This window comes from Crocodylus porosus, unplaced genomic scaffold, assembly GCF_001723895.1.
Source record: "Crocodylus porosus isolate Cpor-Errol unplaced genomic scaffold, CroPor_comp1, whole genome shotgun sequence".
Classification (NCBI taxonomy): Eukaryota; Metazoa; Chordata; order Crocodylia; family Crocodylidae; genus Crocodylus; species Crocodylus porosus.
In genome coordinates, this window is record NW_017728951.1 from 27,308,859 (window position 1) to 27,332,633 (window position 23,775).

Below are 23,775 nucleotides of genomic sequence, written 5' to 3' on the forward strand. Positions count from 1 at the left end.
TTGATGGATGGATTTTACAGAGAAGGTTGCCCCATAACCCTAAAGTTCCTTTTCATTCCCAGAAAAACTGACTCTGCCACCTCTCCTGCCCCTGGGGCAGGGGGCTGGACTTGATGATCTTCCGAGGTCCCTTTCAGCCTTAATGTCTATGAAATTAGAAGCACAGGGCTGGGAGCAGAAAGCAGAGCAGAAAGTCAAGCAAGGGAAGGGGATAGGAGTGATACTTTGGCAGGATGCAGAACTGATTTGTGCATACCTGTGAAAGAGGTTGGCCCCCACTGGTATAATTCAAACACAGCATGCTTCAGAGATGTTTCAGTAAGATTCTTTGGGCTGTGTTATGTAGGGGTCAAGTCAAATTATCTGGCTTAAAGCCAGTTATCCAGGTTTTCCATTTGCCATGGGAAAACACAGATTTTCTCCTTTAATGGAGAAAAGCACAGATTTGCTCCATTATTGGAGAAAAACATGGGGACCATAGGTTTCTTCTTGCAGGCTGACAGAGTTCCAGCCTGCAAGGGGATCCTCAAGGCTAGGAGGAGTGGGGCGCAGGGGACACTACATGCACATGTGTGCACTCACACATGCATATGGCTGGGAATACAGCCACACAGCAGTGGAGAGCAGTTCCCCCAGCTGCCTGCAGGTAAGACTATGGAGAGGGCATAGGCAATGCATGAGGGGGGCCAGAGGAAGCAAAGACAGTGTGGGGGGGGACAGATTGAGGTGACCATGGTGAGGGAGAGAGTGGGACAGGCGGCAGGGGCTGGGACTTGGGGTGCTGCCCAGCTGGGGTGGTGCCTGGGAACTAGGTTGGGAGTGTGCAGCCACAAGGTCTCACTGGGCAAGCTGGACACAGCCAGGGGCAGCTTATCCAGGGTGCTGGTGAGGGGAATAGCTTCCCACCACTGTGTGTACTCCTGGGTAGAGGGGCTTGGTGGGGAACACATGCCCCTCCAGATTTGTGCATGGGGCAGGGGAGAATGTGGCCTGTCTGCTGTGGGGTTTGGGGCTCCTTGCCCTGCTGCTCTTCCCCTAGGGGCCTGTGGTCCAGTGGGTGGGAACTGGAAGTCAGAGCAGGGCAGGGAGGCTCAGTGCTGCCACCACCACTGCCAGGAGCCCCATGCCAGCTGTGCTGCCAAGGTGAGGTAACCCCTGCCCACCTGGCAGCAGCAAGTGGGGGTAACCACTCAGTGCCACCACCATCCTGACTGCTGTCAGGTACTCAGGGGGCACCTTGCCTTGGTGGTGTGGCTGGTATGGGGCTCCCTGCAGTGGCGGCACTGAGTGTTGCTGCCCTGTTCCACACTCCCCTGCTGGATCCCACCCACTGGGCAATGTGGGCTCCCGGGGGAAGGCAGCACGGTGGAGAGTCCCAAGCCCCAAAGTGGGTAGCCCATATTCTCACCTCCCACCACAGGAGGCATGGTGGGGCTGGGCTCTGTGCTGCACTCCAGCTGCAGCTGGTGCCCGTGGAGCAGAGACCGGGCAACATGCAGCTGCTGGGTCCCATAGTCCTGACAGCTGGGACCCCCCTCTGGTAGGGCTGGGGGAGGCAGGGGCCTATGGGTCAGGAATGAGGGGCCCCAGTAGGGGTGAGAGGGGCTGCAGGTCAAGGGTGAGGAGCACCAGCAGAGCCAAGAAGCTGTGGGTTGGGAGTGAGGGGCACCAGCAGGGCTAGGGGGCTGTGGTTCAGGAGTAAAGGGCATCAGTAGGGCTCTTGGGGCTCTGGGTTGGGAGATAGGGGCAACAGCTACCTTTTTTTTTATAGAATTATATTAATGATGTATGTGTTTTCATTGTCATGGCTACTTCTGTATTGGAAAGTATGCTTCTATTTTATAATGTAGAAATACCTTCAGACTCTGATCCAACAAATTTCTTTTGCCTTATATAAATCATGAAAAAATAGCGTTCTCTGTTTGGGATGGAATTCACACTAGTGCAAGGGCCAGCAAAAAAGCTTGAAATGAGATTTTAGTTGAACCTAAACACAAAGCTGAATATCATCCCCAGAAAATATAAAACCTTAGCAGCACTAAGATTATTTAAAGCTAGCCCTCTCAAATCATCTGAAGCATGTTTTATACATGTCAAATTATACAGAATTGAATGGACTATTAACAAGAAAAAACTCTCTCATTTCTTCCCATTTTTAGTAAATCCCCCCCAAAATCTTTAGATTGAAAACTCAATATAGTACACAGAGATAGTAAAGGCTGAGCGTGAGTGGGTGGGTCCTCCTACCTCCCCCTTTTCACTTTGTGATTACCTGGACCCCTGGCTTGAAATCCCTTTTATCTGCCACGTCTTGATGTTATAATGATGTTCTGTATCAGTTTCCCCTGGTCTCATACCTCCTTGGGTTTGGTTACTCTTCACCCAAATTATTTTCTTCCTCTCTCCCACTCTCTTTGTTGGCACATTTGTCTCTTTCCTCCCAAGACTCCCAGTTTTTGTGATTATTTCAGGGTCAACTTGTCTCAGTGTTACCGCTCTTGGTTCCACCTCAAGCCTCATAGCCTAGCTCATTTAAAGAGTCCAGGTGCAAAGAACGGGACCCTGTTAACTGCAATTCAAACATCCAGGGGGATCCTTCTCCTCCCAGCTGCTCCTCCTTTACCTGAGGAACCAAAAGGGAACTGACTGTAGACCCTGACTTATGGGTCCTAACCCCCACATTTCCAAATGAAAATTTCTGGTCACGCTGGCTTCCCTTAAACTTGGGTGTTCAGCCAGGCTAGCACCTTCCACTTTAAACCTCACAGATGCTCTCCCTGCCAGTCTGGACAAGCTCCTCTTTGCCCTGGCCACCTCCACTTTTCTTAAGGCTGCCATCCACTTGGTGGGTCTACCTTTTCCTCCTTCCCAGTGGACTCAACCAGCAGTCTCCCAGGGAATTCTGATGCCTGTCACTTGAGCCTAGGCTTGTAGGGAATACCCACCACCACCTTGCCATCCATTGCCACTTAACTGTCCCTTGCTCATAGGTCACCTGCATTGGTGGTCCCATGAGGGTTTGGCTGGCAGAGTTCCCAGCTCTGCTGGACATTCTCCTGGTTCAGTAGTGCAGTCTTTGTTCCCAGAAATGCCAAACACCACCGCTTCTCTCAGCATCTCCCTTAAACAGCCCGTGCTTTCTCCCAGGCCAGTCAGCACAGGCTCCTCAGGGCATGTGACCCCTGGCTCCAGGTGCCTGCTCAGGGCTCCAGTTTCCCCCCAGACTTTTCCTCCAGTGCTCTGAGGATGTGCCTACTCATTTGGACTCAGCCGGGTAAGTTTCCCACCAGCGCTGCTTGTCCTGTGGGGGTACAGCAGGGGCTATGTCCCAGCCCTTGCTACACTGAGTCACTGTTTTTCTGCAGCTAAATGCTCAGTGCCTGTCTTTATTTTAAAGGGTACACACAGTACCAGGAAAACAGTCATAAGTCAAATATTATATCTAATAAAAATACATATTAATATTACAAAGCTTATCTCAATGGGGTAAACAAGCACCTAAGTCGACAGATGTGAATGAAAGAAAACTTATCTATGATGAGTCTTTCTTCAGGTGCCAGAAATTTTCATAAGGCTGCTGACAGCTAGTGTCAAGATATACAACTACTTTTCTTGTCTTATATCTTACCTTTTTTCTGTCTTAAAATATTGATATTCAATTTACAGGAACTTTTTGTAGTTTAAATGTATTATAACCCTTAAAAAGCATGACAAATCCTTATTTCTACTTCATTTAGAATGCTTGTTTTAGGGGAAAATACTGCCCCTTCCTCCAGCGCTATGGGAGGTACTACCTGGCATGAAAATAGGGGTGTTACATTTTCTGGATGTACCTGCATCTCCAGCTTTCCAGATTACAGATCTCAGCAAACTGTGGGTTTGGAGCATAGTGATGGGAAAAAAGAGGAGTGGGTCCAGTAGATTTATTATCACTAGTTATTCTTTATAGTATAGAAGCATCAGTATTGTGGATTCCAGTGCAGATTTGTCTTACTTGCATTTTATTATGGTCACAAGCCTCTGTATCCCACCTTCTTCAGTGTGTGTTTTTTATATACTGGAATTTCCCAGTATCAAAATTAGAGGTGCATGGGGAACTTTTTTCCTTCCCAGTGTGTCTCTTGCTGTTCGCCACAACAGACACATGTTCCCTCGTCTGGACATGCCCAGGAAGGCCAAGGCACAGTTGGAGTTGCAGCTAGCAACAGATATGAAAGGTAACATGTAGGGTTTCTACATGTATGTCAGTAACGAGGAAGATCAGGGAAAATGTTGGTCCATTCCTGAATGGGAGAGACAACCTAGTGACAGAGGATATGGAAAAGGCTGAAGTACTCAATGCCTTTTTCACCTCACTCAGGTAAGGACAGCTTCCAGACTACTGCACTTGGAAGCACTGTTTGGGGAGGAGGGGAGCAGCCAATTGTGGTGAAAAACAGGTTAGGGGCTATTTAGAAAAGCTGGACATATACAAGTCTATGGGGCTGGACAGGACGCACCCAAGGATGCTGAGGGAGTTCGCTAATGTGATTGCCAAGCTACTAGCCATCATCTCTGAAAACTCATGTTGATTGAAAAAGGGCAAACATAGCACCCATATTTAAGAAAGGGAAAAAGGAAGATCCAGGGAACTAGTCAACCTCACCTCAGTCCCTGGAAAAATCATGGAGCAGGTCCTCCAGGAATCCATATCTAAGCACTTGTAGGAGAAGGTGGTGATTAGGAAACAGTCAGTATGAATTCACCAGGGGAAAGTCATGCCTGACCAACTGATTGCCTTCTATGATGAGATGACTTTGTGAATGTGAGGAGAGCAAGTGATGTGGTTTACCTTCATTTTAGCAAGACTTTTGATATGGTCTCCCACAGTATTCTTGCAGGCAAGCTAAGGAAGTCTCATGAGTTTCAACAAGGACAAGTGCAAAGTCTTGCACTGAGGATGGAACAATCCCATTCACTGATACAGGCTGGGAGCTGACTGGCTGAGCAGCAGCTCTGCAGAAAAGAACCTGGGGGTTACAGTGGACAATAAAAGCTGAATATGAGCCAGCAGTGTGCTCTTGTTGCTAACAGCATACTGGGCTGCATTGGTTGGTGTGTTGACAGCAGATCAAGGGGAGTGATTATTCCCCTCTCTTCAGCACTGGTGAGGCCACATCTGGAGTACTGTGTTAAGTTTTGGACCCCCCACTACAGAAAGGATGTGGACAAATTGGAGAGTCTAGCAGGGGGCAACAGAAATGGTGGGACCTGGGGAACATGACTTATGAGGAGAAGCTGAAGGAACTAGGTTTATTTAGTTCAGAGAAGAGATGACTGAGAGGGGAATTAATAACAGTCTTCAGCTACCTGAAGTGGGGTTCAAAAAAAGATGGAGCTAGACTGTTCTCAGTGGTGGCAGATGACAGAACAAAGAGCAACAGTCTCAAGTAGGAGCAAGAAAAGCTTAGGTTAGATATTAGGAAGAACTGACTCACTAAAGCATAGTAAAACACTGGAACAGATTACCCAAAGAGGTTGTGTACTCTCCGTCCTTGGAGGTTTTTAAGACCTAGCAAGACAAAGCCATGGCTGGGCTGATCTAGTTGGGGCTGGTCCTGCTTTGAGCAGGGGGTTGGACTAGGTGACCTCCTGAGGTCCCTTCCAACCCTAATTTGTTATGATTCTATGATTTTTAGTTATTATTTCTCCTGCCTTTTCTGTCATAAATTACCATATTCCTTTGTTTTTAAGCTCCTTATTTTTTTCTTACTTTATTCTTTGAATTCTCTGGGTTTATCCTGTGAATCGTGTTTTCACACCTAATAGTGCTAATATTATGTGGCACCCCACAACACACTTTAAAGGCTCTAAAGGCACTCCAGGGTGAAACTTCACCCTGGTTGAGAATCACTGCCTTAAAGTGATTATCTGCCAGATTTATAGACAGAAATAAAAAGCATTCTTAGCTTTCATGTCTTTTATTTCCTATCACACTGGTTCCTTGTTTGCTCTTCTGGTAAGTTCCTCAGCTCAGTGTCTTAGCCAGCTCTTGAATTAACAGAGCTCATTTTTCTCAATATGTAGCATGAATTTGGTTTAGTGATTCTGTGTATTTTCTGCTCTGGGCCACCACTCTGCTGCCTAAAACAAATGATGGAAGTTTATCTGTGATTAATTCCACTGGAAATGGCTTTTCTGCAAGCCTGAATTTTGGAAATAGAAGTTACTGCTACTTACAGGAGACCAGGAAAAATTGCCTGCTTGAAGAGGGTGAGCCCATATTACAAATGGTATAGTAAGAATGGCATAACAAATATGCAATAGAAACTTCTTGAGTAGCTCATGTCTTTCTAAAAGAGCAATGAAGTTAAGACATTTGAGGTGGGATCTTAACATATTCATAAGCTTTAGTTTCATAGTTTCTAGGGTTGGAAGGGACCTGAGCAGATCATCTAGTCTGACCCCCTGCCATGGCAGGAGAGGGTACTGGGGTCAAACGACCCCAGCAAGGTGTATATCTAGGTGTACTTTAGTTGATCCCAAATTTAAAAATATAGTAATGTGGACTTTGCATCAAAAAGATTTTAACAAGTTTTCTTTAAATATAGTTTGATGAAATCCTGCCTTATTAAAGCAAATACAAGAATCTCACTTATTTCAGTGGAGCCAGGATTTTGCCTTGCTATTTTTGTGTGATTGAGAAGTAGAATTGAGAAGTAAGAGTCATGTGCACAGCGATATACATGAAGCAAATCAAAAATTGAAATAAAATTAAGAAAACCTGTCAAATTATAGTGAATTGAATCTAGTTTCCACATTTGCCAAAAGCAACATGAATATTGATATAGTCTCAGTTTTAATGATCAATCAACATTTGTTTAAGTCTGCCCATTTACATTTTTCTTTAGCTTCCCAGGTCAGACACATTGCTCTTTCCCTCTTTTTTCAGCATGCCTTTGAAAAATAATGTCCAAGAAGAAGATGCTCCCAACATTTTCAAGGCAAGCAATTATAGTGATTTCTTCAGCTTGTATTGGAAGCCTAACAGCAAAGTTTGAAAACCAGTTGAAATATTATGTCTGAATTATGAACAGTATTAACCAACTAGCAATCAATAGGTGTGTTAATTACCCACCTGTTTGTTTCCCTTCAAGCCACCAGGGAGGTTTTGTCAGCACTAATTATTTTCTTTCAAGTTACGGAAATAGAATTGATACAAGGACTGGTTATTAAGCCAGAATTCACATTTTGAATAGATTACCTCTATAATAGTGTAATTATATTCACAGAAAGTGCCATTTACATGGAAAGGCTAGAACTTCTTTTTATTATTGAATTTCTCATGGTACTTTTTGCTCAATTAAATATTTCACAGTATGGAATACAACATAAAACACTCTAAAATAGATCAACAGCTGCTACTTTAGAATTCGTAAAAACTTTAATTACATTAGTCACTATTTCTAACAAGAAGTAAAGGAAGTCATATCAATATTATTTATTGTATTTCAAAATTTAGATAACAAATAGGTTTGTTCTGAAAAACAGAAGCCAGTTCCAATAAAGAAATTCAATACATCTAATGGAGGGAGAGAAGCTGAAATAGGTGTCCTGTGGCTGACATACATTCCACTGGCATATACAAATCAGGTTTAGCATCAGTGGATGAGCTTACATGTGCATCAATTTGCTTTAATTAATACATATTAAATCTAGTAACTCCATTGTGAGGTACTAGAAAAATGGGCATTAGCCTGTTTTAATATACATTAGCCAAAGAATATGGGGCACTTTTACCTATGGGACAGGGGAGCAGCACTTTAATTACAGTGGCTCCAAGCGCCACAATGTCTCGCATATCAGTGTTCCCGCACTTAAAAATGGCTGTGGCAGTGCTTAAAGTTAAGCTCATCTAATGCTCAAGCATCCCACCTCCATTTTTAAGCACAGGGGTGCTGTTACACAAGCTACAGGGGGATGCTGGAATGTGGTAGTGGCACTTGTTTGCAGGCACCCGTTGTTTTTAAGTGACATCTAATGCACATTAGCCTATTTTAACGAGCCATAATTAAATAGAACACTTTTTTTAGTGAAGCACATTAAAATAGGCTAATGCACATTAAAGTGCAAATGTAGACAAGTCCAATAACTTCAAGAGATGAGACACACTAAATAATCTATTTTCAAGTCTTTGTATTATTACCAGAAATAATAAATCCAAAATGTATTAACTATGAGATTCTCTATATAAGCATGGATTTATGTGTTGAAAATCCTTGGTATCTATCTTGACATATTTTTTTGGAATGAAGAGTTATATCAGCTAGGGATCACAAACAATAGCATGGAACTTAGCTGAGCAATTACGGAATACAAACATAAAATTATGTATAGGAATGTTTCAGTGATAAGTAACTCATACTCATACACAGAAATATTTATTTTGTTGGATCATTCACCAAATATTTCAAATTGTAAATGTATTAATAGAAATTAAACCATTCATAGACAGAAGCATTTAACTATATCTTATAATTTGATCAAAGCTAGACAGTATTTGCAGCATTGTCATAAAGGTAGTCATAAATATATGTATGTAGTCACTATATAGCAAGTTATATTATGCCTCTACATACTTTTTATCTGCTACCATGGCCAACTATCTAATACAGTGAAAAAAACTTGCCACTCATTTCTTCTAGATGTTTAAAATAGACCCATGCCTTTTGGGAAGTTTGGAGGAAACTTGCTTTTCTTTTTAATGTTTCATGGTTTTTATATAACTTTTAATATAATGCAGTGTCAAGAAGTCATGAAGAGCTTACTAGGATAAAAGAACAAGAACCAGCTGCACCTATATTCCTCTTGTCAGTATTAATCTAAAGAAAATCAACCTTCCATCTTAAAAGTCACTTAGAAAATTTAAAAAAGATCAGCCTTCTGCTTCTCAAAGTGTGACTTCCATGAAGCTATGGGAAAATGTAAGAGTACTGGCAGGTGATTTTAAAAAGTTGTTTTGGAGCCATTTGGGTTTGTAATACAGTTATAATCCTGTCAATTATTTGTACTACTTAGTACCTTGTGGCAAAATACATGTGCCTGCCCAGCCAAGAGTAGAAAAGGATTACGTACTGTGTTTGTAATCAGGTCCAGAGACAGACATTACCAGTTCAAGTGATCAGAAACTGGTTTAAATCTGTAACAGAACAGATGTTCAGTACACATAAACCAGTTTGAGAATGGCTGAAACCAGTTTGAGATAAACCTGTTTGAATGCATCAGACTTAACTGATTTGGGTTAAACCAGTTTATGCAATGTCTGTCCCAGACCCCTTCCTGGTTTAAGATAAATCAGACTCCCCCAGCATCCCAGCATAGTTTTGGGCTGGGCAGGGCTCTCTGCACCACAGCAGAGCTGACTCCTCCCATCTTCTCTCTAGTCAGAGCAGGAGCAGCGTATGGCTAGACGCTGACCTACCATGGCCTCTGAGGCAAGTTTCTCCCTCTGTCCTCTCTTCTTCTCCCGAACCCCACCCCTTTTCTGGCAAACCCTGGAGACTTCAGCTGCTGTTTGCCAGCCCCAGCCATACCTCCATGACTTGCCTGCAAACAGGCGGGGACAGAGTTAATCACTCCCTCTGCCCCCTCTCTCCCCCAGAACAGCCAGGGCTTCAGCTGCAGTCTGTGCCTCGCACAGCAGGAGCTGGGGAGAGAAGCAGGCAGATCTGTGTGCAGATCCAAGCCCTTCTGCAACTCTGAGCCCAGAGCTAAGACCGCAGGACCAGACTGAGAGGTGGAAAGTGTTGGCAAAGACCTGACAGTCATCAGTGATCACACATGCTGGAGATTTAGTTAAGAGAAGGATGCAGGGAGGTACATTTACATTATAAAGCAGAACATGTAAACAAAGACTTTCTGAATGCCTGGCTGTAAGGACTAGCAGTAGAGATGCCTGAAAGCTTGCAATTAAATATTTTTTTTGCAAAAATCTTGTTGGTCTAATAAAAGATATCACCTCTACTATGAGTCCTGATTGCCTTTTCCTCTAGACCAATAGGGCTACAACCTGGATACCTGGCTATAAGAAGACACTCTGCCCTCAGGATTAGTAAGACTAACTCTTGTTTTTCTGGTATACATTTTAAGTTAGACAAATTTGTGTATGCTGTATTTTACTGGGCTGGATCTTAGCTTAGGCAAAGATTTTTGGTAGTTCCCTGCTGTAGGCTTTGCAAATTGCTGCATTCAATACCTTGTTTTGAAGAAGGGACTTTTTCCCCATTCCCTGTGTGCTAGCCTGGGCTGGTGCCTGGCCATGCCCCCTCTGCTCTAGCAGGGAGGGGTGAGAGCCTTGGAGGGTGTCTGTCTTTCCTCACCTCTGGTGGTGGCTGGCAGGCGTGCTCTAGCTTCCCCCGGCTTCTGGCTTGAGCCACTGCAGACATGTGCCTGCATATCCTGGTTTAACAAAGCATGTCAGTTCAGCTAGTAATCAGTTTAAGATGCACAGCTTAAATTAACTTGCAAAGAGTGAATCAATGCAGGCTCAGGCTTATTGAATGTCTGTCCCTAGTCTAAGGGGCTAACTGCTAGACTTTGTTAGGCGAATAGGTATTCATTCCAGGGAGAGCTACAATAACTGGAACCTGGGCTAGAGAACCTCTGTCTATATGGATCTGTTGAGTATCACATGAGGATGAGACACATGATCTGCTTCAAGCTTTGTTAACTTTTGTCATGATGTATTCCTGAAATGCCAGGGGAATTTCTCGTGAATGAACCCCTCCAGTAATTTTAGAGAAAATTAATGAATACTTAACGCTGTCTCAGTCCTTTTTGTACCAATATCTATTTAAGCTTAGTAGGATCATTGCTTTTTCACCATGTATGTGCATTTGTTATTAATTTAAGAGATGATATACAGGATGAACAGTATTCAACAGATCTTGTACTGTTTAGCCTCTGGAAACATTTAAAATGCTAGTGTTCATCCCATCGTGGATCTTCAGTATTTCAGGTTTTTTTAATTAGCTTTGTTTACAGTTTTTGATTGAAAGCTCATGAATGTTCTTTGTAGGCAAACTCAAGCTTTTTGTTTCCATGTTTCAGTTTCAGAATTACCTACTTTAGCTATTAAATGGTCAAATTTTGCATCCAGGTTTGACATAACCAGTTGGGTACCTTCATTCTGATGTTTAATGTCTTCCAGAACGGTGTAAATATTCTTTCTTGACGATGAACCCATTTGGGCTCGTGTGCCACCCTTGTAACGCTTCTCAAGCCGTCACTGGGGTGAGTCTTGCAATGATTTAATTTTGTTTTTGACTTATCACTCTTCATGGTCATAGTACCAAATTATAACACAGACTCCTGAAGATGCAAATCATGTCTACTTCTAAGCCTACAGAAGGTGACAGGAGTTTCTCGCTGTCTTGTCACAGCAGCATGAGCTCCAGAGTGCTATGGAGAGCATGGCAGACTTTCTGACCCTGGCTCCCACTTGCAAGTCATTCTCTTTCCTGCTGCTAGTAGTTCCATGGATTCAAGCTGTTGCTAACATTTGCTATAGTTCTCAGATTGTGTAACACAAGATAGACTATATTGAATACAGAGGAAGACCTGGGTCAGAACACTTAAGTCCTTAAATTCACTGTCCTCACATAGTTCCAGTGTATATCTTTAGAAAATCATATGGTGATGTGAAGTGGCTTTCTATATTTACCTGCTTCTTCTGCTAATGCCAGAAGAAAATTTGTATTTTATATCTTACTCTTTAATGAGAGCTCAGAATGAAATATCTAGAGATTGGAATTATTTATGTATGAAAAGACAACACACAAAGCCCAGGAGGAGTGGTAATGCAAGGTTCCCAACTGCCTAAATAATATACCAATAACTTGACCTAAAGTGAATCCTTCTAGAATGAAGAGGGTAATTCAGTTTCTATGCCTATTTAATCCTTGCCTTCTCTTAAGAGTTTGCCAGCAGCATTGCTAGTTCATTTCGATACTATGTTTTATTTTAGCATGGACAACTAAGAACTAGGCTGTGACCACAGAGTAATTTTACACAGGCCACTTATTGTCAACAAGATAGTTATTAGATTTGGTCACTATAGCTCAATGTTAAATTCAGCCTAGCCATTTAGAGGTAAAGACTCCTAAACAGTTTAGTTTTTTAACATGCAGACATTAATAGAAATTTAAAAATTCTTCATAACTAATTTTTTGAGCAGTATGGCTGTTTATAGACATTAAACCCCTCCCCACAAAAAACCCTGCTTTACCAGAAGAAGCAGTATCAATTCAACCTGACTTCACAGCATCTGTATAGTTCTGGCACTTTAGTGGGACATTTTGGCGCTTTTATCTAACAGCTGATTCAATCAGTTATTAGATAAAAGCACCAGAAAAGCCCCACTAAAGAACCTGATCTATAAAGACATTGGATGAGCCAGCTAATGTAATACCTCTTCTGGGCATGCACTGGGCTGAGTGTGAGAGCACACTGGGTTTAAAGTAAAGCATCTGAGTTTTTTTAATGTCTGTAAGCAGCCATATGTGTTTAATATTGTAAAAAAACCCTTGTTTATAGTATGTAACATGGTTTATTACAAACTGCATCTTATGTGCTCATCAGATATGTGCCAAAGAAAAAAAAATATTTATTTTTATGAAATGAAGATGGGGTAAACTGCTAGACAGTCTTAACAACTGAGGAAAGGTAGAATAAAACTCCTCTCAACCATCATTTCCTTCAAGACCTTTATTTCAGGACTAGATTTATTTTCAAAGATAAGTCTCAAAGCACAAGCAAATACATTTGGAATTCAAGGTACTAGCGACAGGATGTTTTCACAAGCTCTGGTTGCTGCAAGGGAAAGGAAACACCCTAATTTTTTTTACAGCCCCAACTTCTGGCAACTGGGATGGAAGAGGGCATGTCCTTCTTCTTTAGCAGATCTTCCTGATTAGTTTGTAGCTACACTAGGCCTTCTCTGCCCTGTATCTTTCCTCAGCTAGATTTCCTAAGAGGCAAGAAGTCTTTCCAGATTCCTGAAGATCTCATTCTTGTATCTAGTCATTTGTCTTATGAATACAGTTTACTTTTTCAAAGGGACCATGGTATCTCAATCCCACAGTGAACTGTCAAGAGTAAAAAAAAAAAAAACCCACCTCTTTGAAATAAGAGGTCTAGAAAAAATAGTGAATCCAACTTCACTTGATTTTCATTTTTATAAAAGAATACATTTCTTTTAAAAGAATAATGACTAATTTCATCTATGCCATCTAAGTTAAACTTTAACCTTTTGAAAATGTCATTTCCCCCAAGATAACATAACAATTCAAATAAAAGGCTTATTTTTATTTATTAGGAACAAAAACATTTTTAGTAAGAAAGCATTAAACTTAATATCCCTCAAGTAAATTGGATACATTGTACAAAGAAATGAATTAATAAATAAAAAAGGAAAAATATTGTGCAAAGTTCCATATAAAAGACTAAAGGATGTGTAGCAGTTGAGATCAATAATACACCTATCCCTCACCATAGCTACTAAACTTAAAGGAGTAATGCACTGTAATTCATTTAAATCAGGGCTATTCAACTGGTGGACTACAGGCTGCATGTGATAACTGAGAGGTTAATTTGTGGCATCTGGGTGTCACTCCCCTCCACCCCTCCAACTGCTGCCACCATTACTAGGCTCTCCAGGCTCCCCCTCCCTCCTCCAGCTTCTACTGCCTGTCCCTGGCCCTAGGGTGTGGTCCACAGGGCTGAGGGTGTCCTAAGTCAAGGAGTCCAGGTTGGTATACTTAGTTAACTACTTCAGGCACTTGGAAGATGAACAGCACTTATTTAGATCTTCAATGTCTCAATCTTCTGGCATGGCATGGTAGTTGTTAATCACTTCAGAAGTTATTTGCCAAACAATATTAAGTCGTCTATCAAATCAAATGGGGAAAACTTCTGTTTCTTCAATTAATGTGACATTCTATTTTTCTTACAACTGAGAGTTTATTACGGAGTACATGTAAGATAACATTAATTTCTTAATCTGAGATGGGATACTGGTACCAAACTTAAAAACTTTCCATATTTTTTAAATTGTTGGTGCCCAGAAACTCTTCGGAAAGAGTCTTTGAGAAAACTTCTGTGCTTCATTGCATAAGAATAACCTTCTGTATTTGTTCATCAGAAATCAGTGTTATCAGAGCATTTCATAATATTAATTATCCTTATTTGTTGACTGTTGATTCCTTTTTACCAAGCCGTGTACCTTGTTGAGAAGAAACCAAACTTCTTCCTGCATTGCAGAAAATTCCCCAAAGACTGATAGCATCTGGTACTTCAGTTTACTTATTTGTTTTACTGAGTCTTGAATTAAAATTGTCAAGCTTGATGTCTGGAGTCATAATGATTTCTTAGACTCCGTTAATTTTACTGTTACCAAAATCTGTCCATTATTTCACTTCCAGTTGTATTTCCCAATCAAGTAGAGTCCCCTTTCCTGCAAAAACTGATTGAGAATCTGTTAAAAATGAAATGAAGAGAATCTATCTTTCATTCAAATTAATAAAATTGCTAAATGGGAAGTAACACTATAATGCTAATGAATACAGCAAATTCAAAATAGAAATGTATCTCCTTTTGTTTTTGTCCCAGATTAAAATAAAATGTTGAAATATCACAGTATTTTTTGCTGAAGAAAGCCTTCTGAAAATGTTGGGATGGACAAGGCAAAATATTTTGTTCTACTATTTCAACATTAAAAACTCAAATTTTCAGTATTCCTGAACCAGAAAGAAAGAAATCTAAACACACTAATAAAAAAATCACAGGAAACAAAAGTTCTTTTCTTCCTCTTATTTGCCTTCATCCTCACTAGAAGGAATGCTGTCTGAATCTGAACATGAGGAATCAGAATCCTGGGAGAGATTTTCCTCACTTGTGAAATTTTGAAAATATGATCAGAATCATCATAGATATTTCTGATATATAAGAAAGCAAAATATCAAAATATTTATAGTCATTCTTCTCTTTCCAACCAATTTATGTCAAAAGACGTATCATTTCGTTATTTATATTTCTGCACAGTAACTTCTGTCTTACTGTTTCTTTCAGGATTATGCGCACTCTACTCACATCTTTCCATACCCCCAACAACAACTGTGTTAGAATTTGAATACATAATGTATTTGGCTCTAATGGCAATGTCAGTTAGGCAGAGGGAGGGAGTTCCGCATGCTTAAATTTCTATTGAAAGATACATTTTTTAACTTGCTCTTAGATGAGGTATGAGTAACGTCAACCCTGTTATTATGGAAAAAATGTGTTGATAGTTCACTCAAAATTAATACCCTCGATCTGATTGCTATTGTACAAAAGCAGGAGCTTAGTATTGACATAGATATTAAATATGAAAACATGTATATTGACCATAAAATGAAAAGAGCCGTCTAAAGCTGACTCAGTAGAAATAATGAATTGCAACCATCCAGGACAAGAAATTGTAGTTGCACAGAGTAGAATGGACCCAGTCAAATCATTAAAATGTATAGTTTGGATGTGGCATTTTTTAAAATGCAAAAGGCCTTTAATAAAACTGAATGTGTATCATGTTGGAATAAAGACGATAACTGTTTTATTTTCTCAGCACCTTAGATAAATGGTATCAAAATAATCAGCAGCTTAGAATTCCCTCAGGTACATGGCTATCTTTCCATCTCTAATTTCCCTTGATTTGTATGTTTTTTTGACATATTGGACCAGATTTAGACAGGCCTTGGACAGGGAACATTGAACAGTATGCTTTTCCTTTTCCCTTTCCATCTGACGGAATTGCAGTTCCTCTTCTTGGTGGCCAGTCCTTTCTTAACCATCATACTTTAGATGCCCTAAAGGGGATAGGAACTAGCAAAGCCAGAGCACTGGTCCCATGATGCAGATAAGGCTCTCAAGGAGTTCATGGATAAGAGGAGGGGTTGCCATTTCTAGGTGTTTACATTGTTTAGAGTTTGATAGTCCAACCAAGGATGGATGAAATGTTCTACCATTCTTCTTTCCAAAGACCAGATTGGCAGGGGGGAAAGAGGGTGGGGGCAGGGGACGGAGGAATAGGGTTTCTCCAGGGCAAGGCAGAGGGATGGAGGGAAGATGTTTTTTTTGCTGGTCTTCTCTGGATACCTGAGTTGTTCTGGTTCAGGAAGAAGTTTGCAAGCAGTATTTTGGCTCCTGGCTGTAGGTTGATGATGCAATTACAGTGACGTTGAATATATCAACATGATTGTGGTATTTCCAGAACACACTAGTGGACTTAAGGAGTACTGTTAATGGGATCAACATAGGAAGGAGCCTGTGTAATGCTGATTATCCCTGTATGGAAATTTCAAGTGCTGGGGAGATCTTGTCCAGAGAAATCCTAAGGACTTCTAACTCAGACCCAGGACTGGAGGAACAGGAATATCAACCCAATGGTGACACAACATGAATACTCCATTTCCCAATGTTTCTAGTGTGGATCCTAGGTGACCAAGCAACTTATTTTAAAAATTACCATAAAAAGATCAAATAGGTCAGTTCCTGGTGCCCTTGGGAGTAGTGACAATTTAAGAAATGGCTTCTAGTGACACTGAACTTGACAAAGTGAGTGACCCAGTGAGCACTTCAGTTAACTCATGGATGGCCTAAAATTGTAACCCAGGTGAATTCCATGTCCATAAAATTACTGGAAGTATCCAAATAACTAGGATGCTGTTCTGAGCTGGCCAGCATTCCCAAGAATTCATTAGATATACAAAGATTTGTAAAAATGGGTAGTCAAGGATGGTGCTCATCCCCTCCAATATAGTTGGTATCTGAAGTTTCTCAACCAGCATATAGACCCATCTTTGAATTGGCAGGTGTTATATCTGGGTCATCTATAGAAAATACCAAGTTGTGGTGCCTAGTGTTGATGCTTTTCTTGCTCTGTGAACTGAATGCACAAGATATCAATCTGCATCAGTTTGATAGCTGAAACAGAAGTAGGTGGCCCAGGAGAGAATAATGAGTTCTTCTGCAAGCTCTTCTGCCTGTACCAAGCTGTGCTTCAGTTAATGGTTATCAGTTTAGATACATAGATTGAGTACATAGATTGGAGGAGTGTTCCAGACTAGCCAGGTTATCCTTGATTTTCTCATTCATCCCCTATCTGCATGGTAATATTGGACAGCTTCAATCCAGTCAATGACTGTTCTGTGGTAGAGTATGTAATGCAGCTTCCATTGCTTGTGATCAGTTGGGGTCACCAGAAATCATGGACACATGCAAAGTACCTATCATGCCATAAAAGGGTGAGGTGGAAATTCAGACAGGATCACTGTTTGGCTAACAGAAGCGCTTTACTTTGCATGGCCACGGGAGATCAGCAAGAGGCGGCTGATGCTCAATGAGAGTAAAACACAGGCTGCTTTATATACTGATAAATCACATACAGGTCAACCGGTCCCCCCGCACCAGGCTCTTGGCAGTCTGACAGCAACTTGTCTTGGTGTTTGGCTGAACTAAGCGAGTTTTCTCAAGCTGTCTCCTGATAAGCTTATCCCGAAGGCTGCTGTGTTATTCTCGCTTGGCCTTTACTCACATCACTTCTCCCCCCTATATCCCCCCCATCCTGACCTGATATATATACACTCCTTTCAGTTCTTTTCCATTTCTCATCAAGGGCCAACTAGCTAGAAAGTCTGACCTTAAAAAGGTGTACTCACTTTATATTGGTTGCTATCCAGCTTTCATTTTCACATGTAGCAGGGCTAACTGGGCTCCCAGCCACAGGGGTTTACTGTGCCCAGCTAGGGCCAGGAGTCCCACAGCTATGGGGAACCACAGTGCTGGCAACACCTGGCACCTGCAGAATCTGAGTCCCAGCAGCATTTGCAACTGCAAACACAGGGTCCCAACACTGCAGGGTGTGGCTGTGATCTCCCAGCCCTGGGAATGCGGGGGGGAATGGGGACATCATACACCCCTATGACTGGGGACACTGCAGCTGCTGTGTAATACGGTGTACCAGCAATAAGGCCTGATGGGATCTAATCCATGATCCCACAATCATGCCTCCTGCCATATGTTGCATGATTGTGTGGATCACACATTAGATCACCTCATTCCTCTACCTGCATGTGTAGAGGCCCACAGTTATGGATTTCCTAATCCTACTGCAGGCATCAAAGGCTAAATACCCAAGCTTACTGGCATTCCTATATCATTACAGCAGCCCACAGTATCAGTCTTCCCAAAAGTGAAAAGCTACAGATTACTGGGGTGTAGGTTGTAGCTGTGTTGGTCTAAGGACATAGACAGACAAGGTTCTGTGGGTGACTCTGATATCTTTTATTAGAACAACTTAAATAGTTGAAAAACAATTATTAAGCAAGCTTTCAGGTTCAAAAACCCTTCGTCAGGCTAAGGAAGTTTCAGCAGTTGGTGTGTGCTCTTCCTGGATGGAATGAGAAGTGAAAAAGCTGGAGGCTGGACTGGTATGCATACAAGACAGGTAGTCCATGAAAATGTAAATTGAGGAGTCAGTGGGTGAGAGACAGGCTGGGTGGGTGGGGAAGAGAGAAGGGGGTTGAATAGTGGAGAAGTACCTAGGAAGTCAGCTGTCAGGAAGGTTATAATGTGTCATAAATCCAATGTCTATATTAAGTCCATGATTTTTAGTATCCAGGAGGTTGATGAAGTGGAGTTCATAGGCTCATCTCTGGGAAGTGTTTTGTAAGTTTCCTTTGAGGATCAGGACTGATCACACGTTTGAAAGAGCCACCCAGATACCACGTGAAGGACTGCTGCAGTACAGAAGAAAACCCGCCACAAATCGCATACCGCTGGTTATGACATATCCCCCTCCCTCAACCCATATGGAAAATCCTCAAATAATTGCAACCCATACTAGAAAGAGACCCTGTTCTTAAAAAGATCTTCCCTGAACCACCCATCCTAGCCTTCAAACAAGCACCGAACCTCGCTAACCTCATCACCAGAAGCAAACTTCCTCAGGCCCAGAACACACCAAAAGGATCCAGACCATGCCATGACAAGAAATGCAAAACCTACCAACACATCTCCACCACCCCCATAATCACTACATCCCACAACAGAGCTATCAGCATTCCCGGATCTTACAGCTGCACCTCCAGAAATGTAATATATCTCATCCAATGCACCAAATGCTGTGATGGAAAATAAGTAGGAGAGACCAAACAACAACTGCGCACCAGAATGAATGCACACTGGAAGTGTATCAAAGACAGGAATACCCAATTACCTGTGGGGGCATGTTTCTCACAAGAAAACCACTCTCTTGCCAGTATCTCAGTCCTGATCCTCAAAGGAAACTTACACAACACTTCCCAGAGATGAGCCTATGAACTCCACTTCATCAACCTCCTGGATACTAAAAATCATGGACTTAATATAGACATTGGATTTATGACACATTATAACCTGCCTGACCGCTGACTCCCCAGGTATCTCTCCACTATTCACCCTTTTTCTCTCTTCCCCCCACCTTAGCCTGTCTCTCACCCATTGACTCACTCATTGACTCCTCAGTCTACATTTTCTTGAACTACCTGTCTTGTATACATAGCAGCCCAGCCTCTGGCTCTTTTACTTTTCACACCATCCAGGAAGAGTGCACACCAACTGCTGAAACTTCCTTAGCCCGACGAAGGGTTTTGAACCCGAAAGCTTGCTTAATAATTGTTTTCCAACTATTTAAGTTGGTCTAATAAAAGATATCAGATTCACACGAAGAACCTTGTCAAGCTACAGATTAAACACATTTGATTGTATTTAGAGAGTGAATTTAGAAATTTGTCTTGAGCAAGGCACGTTTAAGCAGAAGTGGCTGTTTCTTGAATGCAAGCATCTTGCCTTTCTTCTTTTGCTGTCCAGGATAATGTAACCCAGCATTACTAATTTAAATATTTTTTTTCACAAACTCCTTTCTGGCCTCCTTTGTACACAAGCTGTAATAATTATGAAATGCATAATACAGAGAGATTAATAAACTGTTTTTCATTCCCTCTCTAAAGAACCAAATACAGCTTTCCATTTTAGCTAATAAACAGTTAATATTGCTACTTTTATAAAATTAATACCATCAGACTAAAAGAGTAAAGAGCTTACAGGAAATTTACTTTTTTTTTTTTGCATGTCAGTGTCCTGCGAGAGTCTAGGAGAAAATGAAAGAAAAGACTAGTAAGAGGTCAGGTGCAAGCTACAGCATCTGTATTAGAGCATACAAATGCTCTGGTACTGTTTGGGACATCTGTAGTTGTATCTCTTTATAGAATGATAGGTGGATAATCAGAAACTCAGAAATCATCTTGGTGCTATCAAATATTTAGAAACATATACATGCTGCTTCAGACTATGTTTTTATTGTGAAGGGCTCTAACAATCACTTTCTCACTCAATATAAAGCCCTCTGTATGACCTTATCACAGGCATCTGTTATCTCTGTTGTGCCTGTCTAGGCATAATTAATGACACTCTGCTAGTTACAAGGGTTGAATGTTAATTTGTCATCTAAAGCTTGATAGAAGGGTTTTGTACTCTTTGTATTTTAAACAGGATGCCATTTTGGTATTACATTTGGAAAGGTATAATTATTAGTTCATATTAAGCATAAGTTAACATAAAATTAAAACACCTATACTGAACACAGGCTAAGAATGAGAGTTCTGAGTCCTATCTTGTCAATTATAGGGTACTGCAATAATAATATTTAATATTAATCAAATACTGTTAGTATACACAGTTCTATGAAAAACACAAAAACAGCCACTTGCCTCAAGGGACTTACAGTAAGGGTATTTTCAGTAAAGAGATTTATATAAAAATTCTAGTTTGTTTGCATTGATACCTCTTTTCAAGCAGAAATTATTAGGGCCATATCCTCACCTGGTTTGGATCAGTGCAGCTCTGTTGACTTTACCAGGACTCACTACTTCAAAGCATATGGCCTTAAAAGATTCAAATTATTACAAAAACTTTACAATTGATGCTTATCAATAAATCCCTTTTAAGAAGTTCCCCAGAGAATTCCCAGACATTTTGGTTCTGATTCATTTCTCACGTATATCCATTCTATACCAGCATAATGGGTCGTTCAAGATTAAAAGCAATGTAAGACTCTGGCTAGGGACAGAAGTGACACGTAAACCAGTTTAAGTGATCAGAAACTTGTTTAAACCTGTAATAGAATAGAAGTTCAGTGTAATAAACCATTTTCAAAATGACTGAAAGTGGTTTACAATAAACATGGCTGAATGTAGTACCAGACTTAACTGATTTAGGTCAAAGCAGGCTATGGAACTTCTGTCCCAGACTCCTTCCTAGTTTAAGTTAAATCAGAGTCCCCCAGTATCCCAGCATGCTTTTCAGCCTTGGGCTGTGCTGGGCTGTGCACTCTGCTTCAGAAACCAGAGCTGGCCCTGCCACTCTGCTCTGTAGTTGGAGCAGGGACAGAGGCATGGCTAGACACCAGCCTGGCATGGCCCCCTGAGGCACAGGGGGCAGGGAGGGGGCTTATTTTCAACTCTCCCCTCTCTTCCCTGGACCCCAGCCAGGGCTGCCTGACCAGGGTGGAGCAGCCCCTGTCAAGCATCTTCTCCCACCCCCACACCGTTTGAGCAGCAGGAGGGCATGGCCTCATTGGCAGCCTGAAGCGAATGGGGGGGAGGAAGGATGATTTAATCTCCCCCTCCTTCCTCTGTCCTCCTTGCATGGACCCCAGCTGGGGTCTGCCTGGCCAGGATGTAGCAGCCCCTTACTGCTTCAGTGGCAGGGATGTGGCTGGACACTGATCATGGCAAAGGGGAGGGAGGGGGTTTATTCCCCCCTATGTCCCCTCTGTCACCAGGGGACTGCAGCCAGGGTCTGTCAGCCCTGACCACCTCCTCTGCCACTTGCACGCAGCCAGGCAGACCCCAGTTGGGGTTCCCCAGAAGGGGGAGGAGACAGAGAGGGGAATAAATCCCTTCCCTGCCCCCTTTGCCTTGGGGGAGGGACGGGAGGGCTAAGCTGGCTGGTGTCTGGCCTCACCCCCACCCCTGCTGCTAAACTGGAAAGGGTGAGGGACCTTGACAGCCATTGGTGATACATAGGGGGTGCATGTGGGTTCATGTGCACTCTCTGTGAAAAGACACTGCAAAAATTCAGCTTAGCTTCTGTAGCCATCCCTCTGAGCCCTACTGCCACTGCTTGCCCCATGCAAGCTGCAGTAGCTCTGCCTGCCCTGCTCCTGCCCACAGCACAGCCCCACTACTAGAAAGAGACTTGTGCTGCCCAGCACACCATGGCAGGGGCTGCTGCCCTGTCAGGGTTCTTCCACTCTCACTGGTCCAGTGGAAGGGGTGGGGCATGGTGAGATGCTGGCTGGTATGGCCCCTTGAGGTGAAGGGGGCAAAGATGTGGTTTATTTTCCCCTTCATCCCCTCTCCCCCTGGGGAATCCCAGCCAGGGTCTGCCTGGCAGGATGCAAATGGTGGAGGTGGCAGTCGGGGCTGGTAGACCCTGGGTTACATTACAAATTGGGCCCTGGTTTATCTTTCTGAAATTATATTGTCTTCAAAATGCCTGGTTTTCAAAATCACTGTTTTTTGTTTCAAGGGGGAACTGGATAGAACTTAGTAAATTGTTCCTGTTAATGTCCAGAATGGAACAGACTCTATCATTGACTTGGTTTCTTAGCTGTGTTAACTCTGTAGTTTTTGGTTCCATGGTGCTTACAAAGGTTCCTTTGTTTTTTTCTGATTGACTTTTCAAATGCTATGTAATTTTGAATATATCAAGAATAATAATACTAATGCCTGTAGAATAATTGAAGATAAAACGCTAATCTTATCTAAGACACTAATCTGAGAGTGTTGGAATGGATAATACTACAGAGCCAGATCCTACTCCCAGTATAGTCCCTGCTATAGCCTCTGTTGATTCAAATGAAGAAGGATGAAACAACAAATAAGAATGAATAAATTAATGACTTTCACTCTGACCTATGTAAAGTAAATTATTGCTATTGTACACAGTATATTAATACCAAATTATGTAATATCAATATCATTAGATAATAGCATCCTATTACATGAGGAATATGTTTTTTTGAGAAATGGTGCAGAGTTCTCTATGTTCATCAACCTATCAATTCACACATTAATATTAGTCAAGATATTTGGACGTATGATAACTGTGAGTAAAAATGTGATAGTAAAATGGGAAACAAAATTAGATTTGTTTTGAAATATTTTAGGCTTTGTTTGATTCTTAAAGTCAGTTAATAAATAGCTATGGTCCTTTAAAATTCTGTTTCTCAACTCAGTATAGCAGATACCATTTATAAAATGCTTCTCTCACTCTCTTTTATTATGAATGGTGAGAAAACGTAGGGAAAGGTATTAGAGTACAAATCAAGTGTTTTCCCTGTAGATACTACTGAATTTTTCATTGCAATACCTATTCTTCATGTTTTAACACAAAAACAGCACATTTTTCCACTCTAAGAGCTTGTATTCTAGTTATTATTTAAAAACTATTATTATTTGAAATATTATCTGGCAACACTGCAAATCATTGCCTTTTTGACTGTTTAGATGTGAGATATATTATTACAAAGGAGATTGACAGGCTTATCTTGATTCTCCCATGCTAAGCCTTATTAAGCACTCCCGCTCAATAGAACAAACTTAATTAGCTGGAATCATACTTACACCATATTCAATGGTGGGTATAATTGATGTGAGCTGA

The 23,775-nt window shown here is 41.7% G+C and overlaps 1 protein-coding gene across 3 annotated transcripts in view; it reads left to right on the plus strand.

Moving 5' to 3' along the window:
* The window catches only part of LOC109324124 (adhesion G protein-coupled receptor A1-like), a 552,135-nt gene that overhangs the window by 352,613 nt on the left and 175,747 nt on the right, over positions 1–23,775 (plus strand). The window contains exon 2 of one of the 3 annotated variants that reach the window (XM_019556023.1): positions 11,189–11,271. The exons of the other annotated variants lie outside the window; for them this stretch is intronic. Coding sequence (XP_019411568.1) covers positions 11,215–11,271 — 57 coding nt within the window. The 5' untranslated portion in view covers positions 11,189–11,214. The remainder of the gene's footprint in view (positions 1–11,188; positions 11,272–23,775) is intronic. 3 annotated transcript variants of the gene reach the window in all.